We start from the raw sequence: 14405 nt of genomic DNA, 5'->3' as shown, positions 1-14405 counted from the left end.
GGATTCTAGGCAGGGCTCTACCACTGAGCCACGCCCCCAGCCCCTCACTGGGGGATTCTAGGCAGGGGCTCTACCACTGAGCCACGCCCCCAGCCCCTCACTGGGGGATTCTAGGCAGGGGCTCTACCACTGAGCCACAGTAAAGGATGCTTTATCACTGACATCTCAGTCCTTCATGGGGCAGAGTTGGAGGTTGTTAGATGTGTACCATAGAGCTGAGTCATACTCCCAACCCTTAGCTAGTTATAACTGGATCAGTTATTCCCCTTTAATTCCCAGGGGCCCCTTAGCAGCCTGTTTAGGAGAACCCCTGCCACAGCATGCTTAACCTGTCACACACTTGAACCTCGCATCTGCTTCAGCAGCCACTTCCCAAGCTGTGTCACAGCTTTACTGTTCTCTCCAAACCCTTGTCTGCAAAGCACAGTGAGCCCTGGGATTTCAGAGAAGGCAGGCACACAGACACCAGAACCCCAAAGCCACCGCCAGCCTTCAATCCCCAGGCTCCCGGAGGCTTTAGCCTGTTCTCCAAAAGGCCGCCTGTGCTGATCTCACTGGTCCTGTGTCTGCTGACCTTTAAATTATTTGGTTGGGGCTGAGATATTTGTTTATGCTGCCCTTTCCTCTTCTTGTCAAATGAAAATTTAAAATTTGTCACTTGTGTAGACTGGCCCAGAAGCATCCATTGCTGAGCAGGTCCTGACCCTGGCCAGGATCATGTCCGTGTGAGAAAAGTGAATGACCAGTTCCTCTGAGCTGATTGTGTTGGGGCTGTGCATTGGTTGGTTGTTACAACAGGCTCTTGCTCCATGGCCCAGGGTGACCTTTACCTGACATCTTCCGGCCTGCTCCTCCCAAGGCATCCCAGGCAGTGCAGCCATGGGAGCTACACCCAGCCCTTGGTTGTGTTTTAGAAGAAAATGGAATGGAGTGGTGCCTGCCTTCAGCCTGGGGAAAGGCAAGAGGGCCAAGTGTTCAGAGCAGATAAGAGTGACTGAGGCTAGCCTCAAGTTATGAGGCTGTCTCATAAAAGAAAGGAAGGGGCTGCTCTTCCCAGCACCCACATGGTCGCTCACAACTCTGTAACTACAATGGACATGTGGTGGTGAATAGGCATATATGCAGGCAAAACACTTAAGCACATAAAGTAAACTTATTTCTTCTTTTTTGGTTTTTCGAGACAGGGTTTCTCTGTGTAGCCCTGGCTGTCCTGGAACTCACTCTGTAGACCAAGCTGGCCTCGAACTCAGAGATCCACCTACCTCTGCCTCTTGAGTGCTGGGATCAAAAGCATGTGCTATCTACCACCACATGGAATCAAAACGAGCCCCCCCCCCTTTTTTTAAGAGAAAGGGAAAGAGGAAAGGTGAGAGAGCACAGAAGGAATGAGGAAGAAAAGGAAAATAAAAATAAAGACTAATGCCACGGGCCAAAATCCCAGGAAACTAGAAGCTGAGGCAGGAGAATTGTAAGTTAAGGCTAATCAGGGCTACATAGCAAGACCCTATCTCAAAAACACCCCCCCCAAAAATGACTAAGGAGAAAAAAAGATTCAGGGAAGTGTGTCTGGGAGGACCTGTCCAGGTGCAGGTAAGCCAGGCACAGTCAGTTTTACGCTAATCCTAGAACTCCCTTGAGAAAGACGGAGAAGGGAAGAGACCAGCATCAAACAACAGAGGGACCCTGAGGCAGACAGGGCGGAAGGTGAGGACCCCACGCCAGTTGTCCTTGGCTCTTCTCATCCGCACCATGGTACACAGATGCCTACACACAGAGATTATGAAATACAATAAGAGAAGACTGGTGACAGCCATTAAGCGTCTCTGGAGGCTGCAGTTTACATGAACCGTGTGGGCGCGGTTGAGGAAGAGGTGGACAGCCATGTCATCTGCTTCATGATTGGCTTGGAATCTTCATGTTCTTTTTTAAATCTCAAGTCGGTAACCAATCATTTCCCCTCCTTCGTCATTAGGAGCGATCCGCAGGGAGCTCTGTGCCTCGGAGGAGCTGAGGGAGACCTCTGCATCTGAACCTGCCCCCTCCGTCCCCTACTCCGCCCAAGGTGGCCACGGGCACTGCCCATCCTCATCCAGTCTGGAGGCTGTGCCCAGTATGAAGGATGCCATGTGTGAGGAAAGGAGCAGCAGCCCTGGAAGCGCAGGGCCATCCTTGGGTACATCCCCTCTGTCCCCTCTGCCTTGTCTCCACTCCACACCAGACAGGGCAGGCTGCGGGTGGGAGCTGTGCAGCCAGGACCTGCTATATACAGTGGCCACTCGGTTCTGAACCCCTTTGCATGGTCTTGGTTTCTGAGCTAATCTTACTCTGTAGGATTACTCTAGTCCAGCCTGGCCTCAAACTCACTGTATGACCCAGGGTAGCCCCAAATGTATGATCCTCTTCCTCCTCCTTTTCCTCCTCTCCCTCCTCCTCTAGCTTTCCGAGTGCTTGAGATTACAGGTGTGCATCACACACCAGGCTTGCAAGTATTTTAATATCAGCAGCTGCCAGACTATCTCAAGGGCAGGAGCTGTAGTGTCATGCATGGGGGCTCTGAAGGTGGGCCCTTGGCTGTGTGGGTGAGCCTTCAGTCTTGGGTACCAGGAACTGCAGATGGCTGTGTATGTGGCACCCTGTGGCTGACTCCCCCTCTGCTTCCTTTCAGCTGAGCCCTCTCCCCCAGGACTGCAGCCCTTGTCACCACCACCTGTGGAGGACATCTGCTCGGATGACTCAGATGACATTATCTTTTCACCATTTCTGCCCAGGAAGAAAAGCCCCTCCCCGTTCTAAGACCCCAGCCATTGCCTCCAGGTGAGGTGGCTGGGGACAAGTCAGAGGACTCTAAAATTTGCGAAGATGACTATCTTGCTAGGGAAGAGCCCTGCCTCGCTCCGGAACACCTCAGCCATCCATTTTCTTATGTGTCGTGCCTGTGCCTTTGAGGGGTGCTGGTGGCTCTGTACTCTCTGGGGACAGAGGGAGGGAGGGTGGGCACCTCCCACTTCCATTTCCCACTTTAGTCTGTGTGTTTCTAGTGCCCACAGATAACGTCCACCCCAAGGCCAGGGCAGCAGGGAGTCCTGCAAAGAGGAGAACTCTTACAGAGTCTACTACTTGCTCTTAACATGGCACTGTTAGCTGTCATGTTGGCCTAGCCTTCCTGGTCTGCTGCTGCCCAGTGCCTTAACAGGTGCTACAGCTAAGCCTCCTGAGCCCACAGCAGGATGCAGTCATAGGAGAGCCAGCAAGAACCTATGACCATCAGGGTCCCTAACTGAGTCCTTGTCCCATGGGCTCCTTGTTCCTCCTGTTTTTCTCCCTCACCGCCTCCATCCCCCACCCCAGGAGGATGAACTCTGGGAAGAGCACCAGGCAGCGTCAACACAGAGTGGTCCAGCCACTAATGAGAAGCAGCCCGAGGATGGCTCAGGTCACCCAGACACAAGGCAAGGCAGCAGGGCCAGGAGGCAGGCAGCCCATTGTCCCAGAGGAGATTTGTCTCAGGGAAGGACAAATTCCAGTATGGCCCTGTAACTGGGTGTGCAGAGGTACCTGCAGGCGACCTGTGCCATCTGGCGCCCTCAGCGTCCAGCAGCTTGAGGTGTTGGTCCCTTGTCTGTGGAATTAGCTCCTGGCAGTGGATGAGAATGAGGGACTCTGGGCTTAGACAGGGTTTAAGGAGCATCCAGGCTCCATGTAGCTTAGGCCTGCTGCCCAAGTGTCCCCTCCAGAGTGCCCGTTAGACTGGCTGCTGGTGGTCTCCATAGGTCACTGGAGACGGAACTTCCTGGTCCCATAGAACTGAGATTTGTCTCAGGGAAAACCTAAGAAGGTTCTCTCTTGGACTAGACCAGTGGGGATACCCAAGAGGTTTGCCTTTGGGGACCATTTAGTTCCTGGCATCCTTCTCCACAAAACGCTTGCCTGATAGGGCACACAGCAGGCTGTGCCCGGGACGTTCAGGAAGTGAGCTGGGCTTGCCAGTTAGAGACCAGGAAGAGGGAGGGCCCGGCTTTGTCTACCTGCTCCTGGAAGGTTTAAGCACCCCTAATACTCTGATGGGACCAGGGACAGCTGCCTCCCATTTTTCTCCACCAGGGGGCAAAACACAACACGGCCAGGACCCTGGCCGTCTGGTGTGGCCTGGAGGCTGCCTGCCAAGGTAGTTTCTCAGTGACGTGGTGGTAACTTTACTCACATAGCAGCCACCTGGAGCCCTCTGTTGATCTGCTTCCTTGTCAGAGCTTGGCTGTGTTCCCTGTGATTGCTGCCACCCCTTAAAGCCTCGGACACCACCCACTAAGACACAAGACGGCGGCTACAGGTGGCCCTCATGTGCCTGTACCTTCCCCGGGGCCAGGGGTGTCCATGTGCCACTGCTCTGCCCCCTCCCTTATTTAACGGCAGCCATCTGTGCATTGAGTGTTCCGAGTGAGCAAGCAGTTGGGCTGGGGTGTCTTCACCCCCTTCACCTGGGGGGCGGGGGCGGGGCTCCACCTCGGGAATGGGTTATGCAAGATGGCGCTCCAGCTGCAGGGCCAACCTGTGCACCCAGCCTGGCCAGTGGGCAATGAGGTCTGATCAGCCCCCGCACTTGGGTCTTCCAAGAACCTGCCTCTGAAACACAGGAAAGCTGTAGCCTTCCCGTCCTTTGGTGTAGCAGCTCATCTATTAAAGGCAAAGCCTGTCTTGAAGCTGCCCCAGTAAATGAGGGTGAAGCCTGAAGCCTCTGCCTTTGTCAAGTGTCCGTCCTGTGTTCTGTGCTCTCCACCCACGCGCCATTGCCCGAGCAGACTGCCCCTGGCTGTCTGCATCAGAGAAAGTGCCCTGGGGGGAGGGGGCGTGGTAGCCTATCTGGGGTGCAGGGGCAGTACAGTGAGCTCCCGCTGACTTCTTCAGGAGAACTGGAAGTCCTGCCGGCCTGAACGTCACCTGATCTGTAAGACACGAGTCCTTGTGCTTGGCTTGGTTGTGTAGGTACAAGTTCCCCAAGCCTGACTGGCCAGCTAGGGCCATTGGCAAAACAAAAACTACTGAGGGGTGAGGTATATGCCAGTTGCCAGGGACTGTGGTAGGGTGGGGGGTGGGGCGAGGAAAGAGGAAGAAGAGTGGAGGCTGTGGGTTGGGCCAAGCCCTCTGGGAGTGTACTGGTCTTGGACGTAGCCAGCTGTGGACTGGTAGTGGGGCCTTAGGAAGCAGCAAAATTCATCCCTGGGGGTGAGTAGGAATGGAGACCTTTCTAAGGACCTCTGACCTCAGCATTCAGAACCAAAGCAGGCCCAGGTATGTGTAGAGATGGGTCAGTGACATCACTGTGCCCTGAATTCCACAGCAACAGCTCCACATCACCTTGTGCTTAAAGAACAGGAGTGAGCCTTCTGTGTAGGCTGGTAGGTAGTTCATCTCTAAAAGAGCCTGTGCTCGCTTTGTGACCCCGCCCCAGGGGTGGCTGTCAGTCTGCTGACCGAGGCCTCACTGCTGTAGCTGACCTGTGCAGAGAGCTGAAAAAGTGAAAGACTACGCACACCGCTCATGTTTACGCGCTTGCCTGAGGCTCTGAGCCTCTCCGGAGAGTGCACAGGAAGCCAGCTGGGCTTGGGGCAGGGACCTCAAAAGCCAGGAACAGACTGAAGCCACCCTCCTTGAAGACACTGCCCCTGTGAAAAAAAAAAAGCAAGATCCGGGAAACACTGCACCCCTCTGCTCCCCTTGTTTCACCTCCACCCACCAGATGCAGCTGAGGAGGAAGCACAGAGAGGGGGCTGATACAAACCAGGCTTCCCAAAACTAGCAAAACAGACATCAGTGAGCTGCGTGTGGGTGGGAGCAAACCTGCGGAGATCAGAATCAGACTCTGTAGTGAGCTTTTTATATGGCGCCTGGGATGGGGCCCAGGTCCTTTTGTTAGGCAAGTACTCTACCACTGAGCCACACCTCCAGCCCCAACGGTGCAGTCTTAATGCAGTATGACCGCGTGGTCATGCCGCATTCAGAGGGGCTTAGAAGCCACCAAGACCACAGTCCCTGTAGGCCGCCTGATGGGTGACCAGAACTAATTTCCCAGGGCCCCGTGCCTGGCGTTTGTGTAAAGCCCCACAGCACATCGGGAGCTTTTTGTAGGTCCACTCATTTCAGTTTCAAGGAGCGACTGTGCCTGAATGACCCTGACTGCAGGTGCCGGCTGGATTCTGTCTGATAAATGTCTATTTTTGTCTCCCGAGGAGGGGAGAGAGGACTGTGCCTTCAGTCTCACAGAGACAGAGCCCTCTCTGTGAAGAGACCAATCATTAGAAAAAGAGGGAAGATTGGAGGAGAACAGATGTCTTTAAACCTATAAATACCTTCCCGGGAAAGCACTCTCAACTTTGAGATCTAAATAAAAATTCCAGTATATCCTGGTCAAACGAATTGCAAATTCCTCCTTGGGGAGGGGGAAGCCATACGTTCCTGTGTGGCTCAGAAGCTCTGAGGGCCAGAGACGGCTGACTGACATGGAGCCTGTGACCCTCTCTTGAGGTTCTTACCTACTCGGGGTTCATGGGGATCTGCATACAGCAGCCATACTGCAATCTCGACTAACCTGTCCAGTGCAGGCCGCAGCTGGGCAGGCACCTGTCAGAGCGCCTGCATATGCACAAGCTGGGAAATGAAACTCAGAACAGCTCAGGCCAGTGGGGACTGGGTCCCCTGGCCTTTTTTTTTTTTTAATGGGGTTTAACTAGATAGTACTTACTGGAATGAGGTTAAAAGCATGCACCACCACACCCAGCTAAAAAAATATTGTAATTTATAGCCAGCATGATGGCTTAGTAGATAAAGGCACTTCTTGGTACCATGCCTGAAACCCTGAGTTCAGTCTTCACCCACAGGGTAGAAGAGAGAACCACAAGTTGTCCTCGGACGTGTGCATACATGTGTATGCATGTCAGGGTGTGTGTGTCACAAATAATGAGAACTCTTACATTTTTGTGTATATATATGTGTGTGTGTGTGTATTATATATTCATGTTTGTGTGGATATTCAAGTGAGTGTGTATGTTGCTTGCACATAATAGAACCCTCAGGTCATAAGGGAGCATCGAATCCCCCGGAACTTGGAGTTAACAGACAATTGTGAACCACCATGTGGGTGCTGGGTATTGAGCCTCAGTCCTCTACCAAAACAAGAAGTGCTCTTAGTCGCTGAGCTATCTGTCCAGGCTCCACGGGGTCTTTCATGGACCTGGACCTCATTGATGCAGTTACGAGGGCTGGCTAACATCCAGGGATCAGCCTCTCTGCCTTCCCACCCGGGGTTTCATGCGTGTGCTGCCTCACGCAACTGATGCTGGCGATCTGAACTCTGGTCCTCAGGCTTTCATGGCAAGTTCTTTATCTACCTAGCCATGTCCCAGGCCTTTGGTAAAAATATAATGTTGTGGATGTATGTGTGCACACATGTGCGCGTGTGTGTGTGTGTGTGTGTGTGTGCGCGCGCGCACCATAACATCCTGTGGAGATCAGAAGAAAGCTTGTGGGAACCAGTTCTTTCCTTCTGCTGTGTTGATACCGGGGAATTGAACTTGGGTCATTAGACTTGGCAGCACTGAGTCTTCTTACTAACCCACTGAGTCTTCTTACTGTCACTCCCTGGCTCCTTAATGGGGAAAAAAACAAAAACAAAAACAAAAAAACCCACAATCTTAACAAGTCACCCAGGCTGGTCTTGAACCCAGCCTGTAGCCTAGACATGCCTTAAATGAGGGATCCTTTGGCCTCAGCTTCCCAAGGAGCTAGGAATATAGCCTGCCCCACCCTGCCTGGCTCACACACATCTTCTTCAGGTCTGGGGAGAGTGATTCCATGCCTGACCAGGATGCTTTTAAATGTGCCATCTCCCCAAGTCCTCAGGGAACACAGAATAAAGATTTTTGAATCCCTGGCTCCCTTTGGCAGCGCTGTCAGGTTCAGAATAGGAATGATGAGGAAGGGAACAGGCTGGCCTGTCCGCACAGGCACCCACTAATGGCCTTTGGCTAGCATGCCTTCCCATGGGCTCCCTCAAGTTGGCCTCCGTTACAGCTGGGGGGACGGCCCTATTAGTCGGTGCCTGCCTGAGGACCCTGGAAAAGGTTTCCATGGTGCTGGGGCTCTCTGAATAAGGAGAAAAGGGGTGCCCCTGAGCTACTCGTTAATTAAGCCCAGAACAGCCAGGATTCAAAGAACAGTCCAGTGTGTGCCAGGGCTCCTGGGGGCCATTCATGGGATCCAGCCTGCGGCTTTCTTCCTCTCAGCTCCTCTCTTCCCAGGCCCGGCTTCTAAGAGATGAAAGCAGAGAGGCTGTGGCGTAGGCGGGGAGGGGGCACTGCTGACATAATACATGAGAAAGGCCGTTCCCTGCCAGTGCCGCTGCCATCCGCCCCCTCCCTTGGCACATGTGATGCTCCCCTCGGACAGGGCTGGCTGCTGAGCCAGGGCTGACCTACCTGAAGTCCCGCCTCCTCCTGCTTCTACCACTCTACTAGGCTTCTTCCTGTTAAGTGAGGTGTTTTCAGGTACTGTCCCTAGCATCTGCCCCTCTGGATACCTGGGGGCTTTCAGCATGTACAGTACCCAAATTTGGCTTGACCTAGACTCCAAGCCTGCTGCTCCTGATCCTGTGAATGGCATAGCATAGCAAGCCACATGTGCACACAAACGAATGTGTGCATACAGATGGGCACATGGTCACAAAACTGTAGTGTGCTCACAAGTATACACATGCAGGAATACAAGCATAAACATGGTAGCATGTATATATACAAAAGTACATGCAAGGGACTGGCGAGATGGTTCAGTAGGTTAAGTGTTTGCCAAGCAAGCAGGAGGACCTGAGTTTAATTCCTAGAATGTTCATTAAAATACAACAACAATGGGCTGGGGAGATGGCTCAGAGGTTAAGAACACTGACTACTCTTCCAGAGGTCCTGTGTTCAATTCCCAGCAACCACATGTTGGCTCACAATCATCCTTAAAGAGATCTGATGCCCTCTTCTGGTGTGTCTGAAGAAGACATCTACAGTGTACTCATATAAATAAAAACAACAACAACAAAACTAGCCAGGCATGGTGGATCGTGCCTTTAATTCCAGCCCTTGGAAGACAGAGGGAAGCAGACATCTGTGATTTTGAGAACAGCCTGGTGTACATAGTTCCAGACCAGCCAAGGCTACATAGTGAGACACTGTCTCCAAAAATAAAACAACAGCAAAAAATCTGAGCAGCACTGGCCAGCCAGCCTCGCCCATTTGGCCAACTTGAGGCTAGTAAGAGACCCTGTCTAAAAAAAACAAAACGAAACAAAACAAACCAAGGTGAATGGTGAAGTTGACCTCTGGCTTCCATATGTGCACACACATGCACACATGCATGCACACACACCTGTACGCAAATACTCAGATGCAAATACATCTATAGTTCCTTTGGTTTGGAGGGAAAAAAGACCTGAGTGGCTGCACACGCCTTTAATCCCAGCACTTGGGAGGCAGAGGCAGGTGGATCTCTGAGTTTGAGGCCAGCCTGGTCAATGGAGGGAGTTCCAGGACAGCCAGGTCTAACTTTTGTCTTTAAGCTAGATATGGCTGCCCATAACTTAGATATGGCTGCCCATGACCCCAGCACCTAGGAGGCTAAGGCAGGAGGATCGCGAAATACAGAACCTGGCTGCCTGAGGAGAGAGTTTTCTTTGAGGATGTGCCCCCCACTCCCCGTAGACTGGCCTTACTCCAGCTGATGGCTTCACCCCCCGTGTATACATGGGCAGTAATACCTGGATGCGCTGGGTTAGAACAGCGTTCCTCTTTTTGAGGAAAAGGACATGAAACTGGGAGAGCAACCTGTTGAGGGGATCGGTGAGTTAGAAGTAGGGAATGGAGTAGATATGATCAAACTCCGTGCCATACAATTATCACGTTCTCAAGGAATAAATATAGTAGAAAAAAAGTCCAACCTGACCTACAGAATGAGACCTATCCCCACCCCCACCCCCAGAAACAACAACAAAGCAAAGGCCTCTGATGGGGTATGCTGTCATCAGGACCTTTTTTCCTTCGAGGCCCAAGCCAAAGATTGCCTGTGGAGATGGTCGGGGCTTCTGTTCACAACCCACAACATAACTGCTGGCTGCAAGCTTCAAGCGGCTTTTAAAGTGATATCCAGTCCTGGCAAAGGAGAGGCTCTGCCCCCAGAACTGTCCGGGTTCCATTCCGTATTCACCTGCTGTTAGCTGATCCTGCTGACACGCCGCTGTCTGGAAGCACAATTTCCAGTCTCTGTTCCCCCACCTTTCCAAGATGTTGTGTGTGTGACTGAGAGAAGCAACTAGCCAGCCATTGCATGCTCCGGGATCCCTTGGAAGGGCCCAAGCTCAGTGGTTAAGAGGACCACCCACATGGTGCCTCACAAACAGTCTGTAACTTCAATTGTCTCTCTCTAGCAGGCACCAGGCATGTGTGTAGCACATGGACATACATGCAGATGAAACACACATAAAAACACTATTGCATATGCCAGCAAGATTTTGCTGTCAGGACCCTGATATAGCTATCTTTTTTTTTTTTAAGATTTATTTATTGTTTTATGTAAGTACACTGTAGTACTTACATAAAACTTCAGATATACCAGAAGAGGGCGTTAGATCTCATTATGGGTGAGCCATCTTGCCAGACCTTGATATATCTATCTCTTGTGAGGCTATGCCAGTGCCTGGCAAATACAGAAGTGGATGTCACAGTCATCTATTGGATGGAACACAGGGCCCCCAATGAAGGAGCTAGAGAAAGTACCCAAAGAGCTAAAGGGGTCTGAACAACAGTACCCCCCCAGAGCTGTGTCTCTAGCTGCATATGTAGCAGAAGATGGCCTAGTCGGCCATCAGTGGGAGGAGAGGCCCTTGGTCTTGTGAAGATTATATACCCCAGTACAGGAGAATGCCAGAGCCAGATAGCATTTGAAATGTAAATGAAGAAAATATCTAATAAAAATTAATTAATTAATTAAAAAACCAAAATTGGGGCAAGCTTGGCAAATTAAAAAAAAATTAAAAATCGAAATGATTAGTTACTATTTCCTGCAGCCTTTGTTACCTAACGAAGGTATGCATGGGTGCATGGAAGGAGAGGGATGGAAGTATGGATGGGTGGGTGGATGTAAAGATGCCTGCGGGGGGCGGGGCGTGGATGGATGCATGTATGGACAAGATGGATGAAGGCTGGGCATAGGGTAGACAGATGAATGAGCGGATGTGTGGCTCTATGATAGATGGTAAGCAGATAGAAAGATGAGTGGGCAGAGGATGATGGTTGGAGATATGGATAAAAGGATGGATGGATGGATGGATGGATGGATGGATGGATGGATGGACGATGACAGGTTGGCTAATGGACAGGATAGATGGGTGGGTGGATACATGTAGAGATGGATGGATAGGCCTATGGTGGGATGGATGGACTGAGAAAGGAGTGGGTGGCAGCTGGCTGGCTAGACAATGAATGCATGTGTAACTGGAAGCAAACGAATCGAGTGGAATAGGGTGACAGGGGAACACAGAAAGAAATACACATATAGATGGCTGATGGACACAGTGTGACCCTGGAGCTCAGAAAGGAGGCCAGGGCTTGTGTGGGGAGTCCTTGTGTATGGGGAATCCTCCTGGGGAGCTTGGATCAGACCCCGAGAGATGTGGGAACAGAGCACCGGCAGAATGATGGAGTCCACTGTTTAGAGAGAGTGAATGAGCAAGGTGGGGGACTGTGAATGATGACCACCCCCGGTGCCCACTGGAGCCGACTAGGACTCCCCAGCATGGGAGACAGGGTGCAGCCAAGCTGCTGGCTAAGATGGGGAGAGGCCTAACCTTGAGGAAGCAGCTTCAGATGAGAGAACATTTTCTTTCATTTTGTTTTTTAAGACTAAGTTTCTTTGTGTAGTTCTGAATGTCCTGGAACTATCTCTTTAGACCAGGCTGGCCTTGAACTCACAGAGATCCACCTGTTTCCCACGTGCTGGGATTAAAGGCATATGCCACCACTCCCAGGCTGAGAACTTTTTGTTTGTTTGTTTGTTTCTCGAGACAGGATTTCTCTGTATAGCCCTGGCTGGCCTACTCATATATCTCAGTATGTAGACCAGGCTAGCCTTAAACTAAGATTATCCTACCTCTGTCTCCTGGGTGCTGGGATTAAAGATATACATCACAACGCCCCGATCCAAATGGATGGATTTTCTGTGCAGTTCTCTTCTGTGATTTCTTCTAGAGCCATCTCACCAGTGGCCCACAGAGACCTGGAGAAGAAGAAAGGCTATGGCAAGATCTACAGAGGCTGGAGTGGAACCTCAGAGCACGCCTCCACTCTAGCTGTTTGTACAGGCTCTCCCTCAGCCCAAACTTCTGATCCTCCCAAATGCTGGCATGACGGTGGCGTGCATCAACATGCCTGTCTTAGTTACAGTTGCTGTGATAAAACACTGTAACCAAAAGCAACTTGAGGAGGAAGGGGCTGTTCAGAGTTCCACATGACGGTTCATCATCAAAATCAGTGAGAGCAGGAACTCAAGCAGGGCCGGAACCTGGAGGCAGGAGCTGAGGCAGAGGCCATGGAGGGGTGCTGCTTACTGGCTTGCTCCTCATGGCTTGCTCAGCCTGCTTTCTTAAAGAGCCCTGGGGCTGGAGGGATGGCTCAGTGGTTAAGAGCACTAATTGCTCTTCCAAAGGTCCTGAGTTCAATTCCCAGCAACCACATGGCGGCTCACAAACATCTACAATGAGTTCTAATATCCTCTTCTGGTATGGCTGAAGAGAGTGACAGTGTACTCAAATACATTAAATAAATAAATACCCAGGACCACCAGCCCAGGGATGGCACCGCCCACAATGGAATGGACCCTCCCCCACCAATCACTAGTTAAGAAAATGCCCTACGGTTGGATCGTATGGAGGCATTTTCTCAATTGGGGTTCCTCCTTTCAGATGACTCTACCTTGTGTCAAGTTGACATAAAAATAGCCAGCGCCGTGCCCAACTTCACCCTAGAAATCTGAAAGAACCCTGACTTCATAGCCAGCTCACTCTGGGAGAAAGGGCCCACATGCAATAGAGTCCAGGTGAGGATCCACCTGGCCAGGGCAGCCAGAGCAGGTGAATTACTGGAGCCTCAGTTTCTCCATCTGTAAATTAGGTAGCATGCCCTGCTGTGTGTCTGGATGCTTGTGAGCAAGCAGCTAGGCCACCTGTGCGGCCCTCGGTATTCTAGAAACTTTCACACCTGGCCTTTCTCATCAATCACTGCCTGCCCTGCCTGGGGAAAGGCAGAGCCTGTCAGAGATGAGACTGGTTCTGGGGACTTTGGACTTGGTTATGAGGCCCTGCAAGGTCATAGAAAGACCATCAAGGGAGGGGCGGAGAAAGAAGGGAGTAGCATGGCCTTCACTGCCCGGGTTCCGGAGTCGGACCTTGACCCTGACCTTGAATGAGGCCTTCCTTTTTCAGAGTGCAGGCATGAGGCCACGAGGCTGAGGCCAGACTCGCATGGCTCTGGAAGCCGCTCCTTCACCGTGGCTGATGCTGGGCGTACAGAGAAGAAAGCCCAGGGGTAGATGGCACTAAGGGTTCTCTCGTAAAGCCCAAAGGCCCCCAAATGATCAATAAAGGGATCCACCTCCTTGCCCCACAGTTCATTCTGAATAAGATGAGTAAGCGTGCTACCCTCAAGGCAACTTCCAGAACCTTCCTCACTAGTGCTTACAGGAAGGAGGAGGGGTTCCTGGGAGCCCTGTCTCCATCTGTCTCAGGGGTGGCACCCTCTAGGTTCAAAGCCAGGCCAGATAAATCATGCCCTCACTCATGGGCAAGGACAGCTTAAGTGGGCAAGGACAGCTTAAGTGGGCAAGGACAGCTTAAGTGCAGTGTTTTGTTCGGTTGGGTTGGTTTATTGTTGTCGGGTGGAGTCCAGGGACCCAGGGACCCCCTGTTTTGGCCAGGCTGCCTCAGCTAAAACCCCCTAGAACTTACTTCCCTCAGATTCACAGAGGGTGAGGTTCCATTTTCTAATATATTGACGTGGGAAGCAAGGCCTGTGAGAATTCCTGACTCCCAAAGAACCTCCAAGACACCAGGAAAGCCTATCTTTGCCTTTCGGAGTCCCTCTCTTTGTGTGTGTGTGTGTGTGTGTGTGTACATGTCTCTGTGTGTGTTGTCGAAATGGGAATTGAAATCAGGGCCTTGTATGTTCTAAGTAAGGGCTTTGAGCCATGCTCCAAACCTAGGTAGGCGTTTTACTACTGAGTTATAATGCTAGCTATTTTACTTTTCTCTTCTTTTTTTTTCTTTTCTCTCTCTCTCTCTCTTTTTGATAGGGTTTCTCTGTGTAGTCCTGGCTGTCCTGGAA

At 51.5% G+C, this 14405-nt stretch overlaps 1 protein-coding gene across 8 annotated transcripts in view; it reads left to right on the top strand.

The window, feature by feature from the left end:
• The window catches only part of Iqce (IQ motif containing E), a 39241-nt gene extending 34508 nt beyond the window's left edge, over nucleotides 1-4733 (top strand). For all 8 annotated transcript variants that reach the window (XM_021163170.1, XM_021163168.1, XM_021163165.2 and 5 more), the window contains 2 exons: nucleotides 1973-2173; nucleotides 2666-4733. In XM_021163170.1, the coding sequence (XP_021018829.1) occupies nucleotides 1973-2173; nucleotides 2666-2793 (329 nt within the window). In that variant the 3' untranslated portion in view covers nucleotides 2794-4733. The remainder of the gene's footprint in view (nucleotides 1-1972; nucleotides 2174-2665) is intronic.
• Nucleotides 4734-14405: the final 9672 nt, after the last annotated feature.

This window comes from Mus caroli, chromosome 5, assembly GCF_900094665.2.
Source record: "Mus caroli chromosome 5, CAROLI_EIJ_v1.1, whole genome shotgun sequence".
Classification (NCBI taxonomy): Eukaryota; Metazoa; Chordata; class Mammalia; order Rodentia; family Muridae; genus Mus; species Mus caroli.
The sequence above is the reverse complement of the archived record's forward strand: the minus strand, read 5'-3'. Positions and strand labels throughout refer to the sequence as shown.